General features: G+C 38.9%; 1 protein-coding gene across 3 annotated transcripts in view; it reads right to left on the bottom strand.

Annotated features, from left to right (window-relative positions):
• Nucleotides 1–3,512, bottom strand: part of LOC137648716 (tyrosine-protein phosphatase 10D-like) — a 323,664-nt gene extending 320,152 nt beyond the window's left edge. For all 3 annotated transcript variants that reach the window (XM_068381760.1, XM_068381761.1, XM_068381762.1), the window contains exon 1: nt 3,343–3,512. In XM_068381760.1, the coding sequence (XP_068237861.1) occupies nt 3,343–3,368 (26 nt within the window). In that variant the 5' untranslated portion in view covers nt 3,369–3,512. The remainder of the gene's footprint in view (nt 1–3,342) is intronic.
• Between the last annotated feature and the right edge of the window lie 1,488 nt (nt 3,513–5,000).

The raw sequence follows: 5,000 nt of genomic DNA, 5'->3' as shown, positions 1-5,000 counted from the left end.
GTCTACCAAGGAGTTCTGCCTCTATCCTTCGTTGTCTTTCTTACACCCTACATGCACTACTTGGTCCACCTATTCGAAAAGTAAACGGGTCTACTTGACGTCTACCAAGGAGTTCTGCCTCTATCCTTCGTTGTCTTTCTTACACCCTACCAGCACTACTTGGTCCACCTATTCGAAAAGTAAACGGGTCTACTTGACGTCTACCAAGGAGTTCTGCCTCTATCCTTCGTTGTCTTTCTTACACCCTACCAGCACTACTTGGTCCACCTATTCGAAAAGTAAACGGGTCTACTTGACGTCTACCAAGGAGTTCTGCCTCTATCCTTCGTTGTCTTTCTTACACCCTACCAGCACTACTTGGTCCACCTATTCGAAAAGTAAACGGGTCTACTTGACGTCTACCAAGGAGTTCTGCCTCTATCCTTCGTTGTCTTTCTTACACCCTACCAGCACTACTTGGTCCACCTATTCGAAAAGTAAACGGGTCTACTTGACGTCTACCAAGGAGTTCTGCCTCTATCCTTCGTTGTCTTTCTTACACCCTACCAGCACTACTTGGTCCACCTATTCGAAAAGTAAACGGGTCTACTTGACGTCTACCAAGGAGTTCTACCTCTATCCTTCGTTGTCTTTCTTACACCCTACCAGCACTACTTGGTCCACCTATTCGAAAAGTAAACGGGTCTACTTGACGTCTACCAAGGAGTTCTACCTCTATCCTTCGTTGTCTTTCTTACACCCTACCAGCACTACTTGGTCCACCTATTCGAAAAGTAAACGGGTCTACTTGACGTCTACCAAGGAGTTCTACCTCTATCCTTCGTTGTCTTTCTTACACCCTACCAGCACTACTTGGTCCACCTATTCGAAAAGTAAACGGGTCTACTTGACGTCTACCAAGGAGTTCTACCTCTATCCTTCGTTGTCATTCTTACACCCTACCAGCACTACTTGGTCCACCTAATCGAAAAGTAAACGGGTCTACTTGACGTCTACCAAGGAGTTCTACCTCTATCCTTCGTTGTCTTTCTTACACACTACCAGCACTACTTGGTCCACCTATTCGAAAAGTAAACGGGTCTACTTGACGTCTACCATGGAGTTCTCCTCTATCCTTCATTGTCATTCTTACACCCTACCAGCACTACTTGGTCCACCTATTCGAAAAGTAAACGGGTCTTCTTGACGTCTACCAAGGAGTTCTACCTCTATCCTTCGTTGTCTTTCTTACACACTACCAGCACTACTTGGTCCACCTATTCGAAAAGTAAACGGGTCTTCTTGACGTCTACCAAGGAGTTCTACCTCTATCCTTCGTTGTCTTTCTTACACACTACCAGCACTACTTGGTCCACCTATTCGAAAAGTAAACGGGTCTACTTGACGTCTACCATGGAGTTCTCTATCCTTCATTGTCATTCTTACACCCTACCAGCACTACTTGTTCCACCTATTCGAAAAATAAACGGGTCTATTTGACGACTACCAAAGAGTTCTGCCTCTGTCCTTCATTGTATTTCTTCCAAAAACAAAATCATTAACAATGCCCAAAGACAGCAATTACTTGCGAACTAAGGGGGAGGTTGATTGAATTTACACCATCTGGTGTTACAGCTCTGTGTCACTGATGCCGATACAGTGAGAAAACAAAACTGAAATTGCCGATTGTGTAGGACGTGAGTGGAAGGATTTTTGATGGGTTTATAACCTATTGTTGGGGTCGGGGAGGTTATTTATCATGATGGTGTAAGCGGGATTTTCTCGTTAGACTTCAACTGACATTTCATACTCTGAACTCTGAACTAAAATATATAACACAATATCTTTTTTATATGTAAACATATGTTCCCTATTTGCCTTTGGAGTATCCTCCTAGGAGAGCTGCTTACCATACCTAAAGAGTCTCTACCCCTATCAAGAGAAAAGTAGCCACTGAACAACTAACAGTACAGTAGTTAACCCTCTTGAGCGAAGAACTGTTTGGTAATCTCAGTGTTGTTAAGTATTTAAGGACAGGGGAGAATGTGAAAAGAATAGGCTAGGCTATTCAGTATATGAGTAGGCAATGAAAAAAAATGAGCCGTAACCAGAGAGAGGGGTCTAATGTAATTTAGTACTGTCTGGTCAGACAAAGGACCCAATAACTCTCTAACGGTAGTATCGTAATGGGTGGTTGGTGCCCTGGCGAACCTACTGCCTATACAATTAGGTAGTAATTAGCAATTATCTATACTGATTTAGGTAGATTTTAAAGTTAGGTTTTTTTCAGAATTTGAATGCAAGATACGGTGCAATCTTTGCTATGTACTCCAGCCAAGTTCATGTTCAATGATGTAGAAAATCTTAAAGTTGACCTTTAACTATTGAAGGTGTAAAAGTATTATTACCTCCATACATTTAACCCCCCCCCCCAATATATATATATATATATATATATATATATATATATATATATATATATATATATATATATATATATATATATATTTATATATATATATATATATATATATATATATATATACCACCACACAAGTCAGCCGACTCTACAAACTATCGTTAAGAAATTAACAACCACCTAGCCACTTTCTGAATGGCTGGGTGAATTGGCTATTCAAGAGTTTATTATAAAACAGTTTTCTCTAACATTTTGAAGTAACCTTACTGTCTAATTTCACAGGAATATTAGTCAAAATCTTTTCAAATGTTCCTAGTTATACAGTTTTAACGCTCTAAAATGCCATCATTAAACCTGCCCCCCACCCCCCAAAAAAAAAAATTCTAAAAAGCCACGAAAATGCCAACGTAATTCGTGATGCATTTTTTAAGCTGAGCATATTCATGAAGACTCGCTTGGAATATTCAAGTGTTTCTACTAACCAGCTTAAAATCCTTTTGTAGAGATTAAATAAACGATTTAAGCAATAGAAGCAAATTTTCATCAGTTATTCTCTTTAGCAATATAGGAATGACACAATATTCAGAATTTCTATTGAAAATTCTGCACAAATTCAATTAGACATGGTTGTTAGTATTGTGGTTTTGAGGTTTCTAATGTCCAGGCGAACGTAGATCTTCCAAATTTCAGCTTTACCGGAAATGAAATCAACAACGCTGATGGAAGTCAAACCACAACTTTCGGAAATGGCTGGCCTAACATTCCTTGAAAAAATTACATCATTTTTATTCTAATCGATCAGCTATTCCTTAGCAAACGATAACACCAAATGAAGCTCTCGAAAAAGCTAACGACAAATTACAACAATCTCAGAATCTTACAAATGGTACGCCGACGGAGTAGCTAAACCGTTAACAGACAATGCAAAACATATATGACATTACCTCAATTTACACCGTTTCTGCCCCATCCTGAGAAGAGCGTGTATAAAGAAAAATGCTGGTGATGTGTGGCTGTTCTTTCCAGAAGTCGATAAACCAACAGAAATATACGAGAGATCTAAACTGTTGGCAAACTAGGACACTGCCCGTCGACAACTACAACTACACAACTATTAAACACCGAGATTGAGCTGGGAATCATCCACCACTTGTAGAGGATGTGACGTAATATCCTAACCCCCTATTTGGAGCAAGATACGCGAGGGGGGAGGGGGGCGTTCTTAACAAAAGCAAGAATTGAGGAAAATCCTTAACCCCACTGAAATTGAATATCAATTTTACAATTTGATGGCAAATGTTTTCATGTTGAACGGCCTGACATAACTCTTTCTATAGTTTATACAGTATATGAAATATCTGTTTTGATGTTCTTCCTGTTGTTAAAATATTTTATTTTGATTGTTCATTACTTCTTATACTGCTTATTTATTTCCTTATTTCCTTTCTTCGCAGTGGTATTTTTCCCTGTTGGAGCCCTTAGGCTTATAGCATCTTGCTTTTCCAACTAGGGTTGTAGCTTAGCTAATAATAATTATAATAATAATAATAATAATAATAATAATAATAATAATAATAATAATAATAATCGATGTATGATCTCTATCTATCTAGGTGCCACGTCCTCGACGTGGGCTGTCAATTGCCTCCTCTGTATAAATTGCTCAGCTTTTTACATTCTCCTTTACTTCTTCCAGTAAGCTGTCCAGAAACTCTATAATATTCTAAATTGTTTATCAGCAGCTCATACGATCTTCTCCGAGATATTTCCCTTCAGCCATTTCGCCGGGGAAATGCGGAAGTTAGCACAATTCTCAACTTCCGAGATTTTTCTAATAACGTATAGTTCTTGATGGTACTTCACTCAACTTTGTCCTTTATGTATTAAGCACCTGTGTGTAATTCATGAAAAAAAAATATGAGGATTATTCCATAGACTATCCGCATAAACCAGGGTTTAAACTTGAGCATGTAGCCATTACTTTAGATGCAGCTGAATTTTACCTTAGATAGCCTTAAAACTTTTCTAACTTCCTTGAATCTGAAGTCAGTAAAACCGGTATTATCTTACAAATATTACCTTAAAAATTACCTTGAAACCATGCAATTTACCTGAAGCTAGGGTAATTACCTTAAAAGTTTAAACCCTGGCGCCAACATTCATGGAATATTTCGTCATAACTTGAAAGTCTGATTTTCTGTTTTAAATGGAAAGTTTACTTGTCATTTCGATCCAAGCTCGGGCGGATATTTCTCACACTATCAGGAGCACCCACGTCTCACGGGCTACCATTTAGGCAGTAGCTCAACCGTGGGAACACCCGCCAGGTCGTTTTCGGGTAGCGAGCATTTGTTACTGTATGGACATGAGTTGTCGTATGCCAATGAAAAATTATCTAACAGATTTTGTAGATCTGAGAACAAAGCCTTAAGAAGAATATTGGGAGTTAATTGGCAGGACAGGATTAGAAATGAAACTTTATGATAGATTACTCGTGTCATGTGTGGTTGAGATCATGGTGAAGGGTAGATGGAGGTGGTTTAGTCTTCGCCCTCCCCAGGAGAGGTTGGTTCACTAAACTTTTAACTTGGCTCCACAAGAC

Source organism: Palaemon carinicauda, chromosome 10 (genome assembly GCF_036898095.1).
Source record: "Palaemon carinicauda isolate YSFRI2023 chromosome 10, ASM3689809v2, whole genome shotgun sequence".
NCBI lineage: Eukaryota > Metazoa > Arthropoda > Malacostraca > Decapoda > Palaemonidae > Palaemon > Palaemon carinicauda.
Note: the sequence above shows the minus strand (reverse complement) of the source record. Positions and strands in the feature narration are given on the sequence as shown.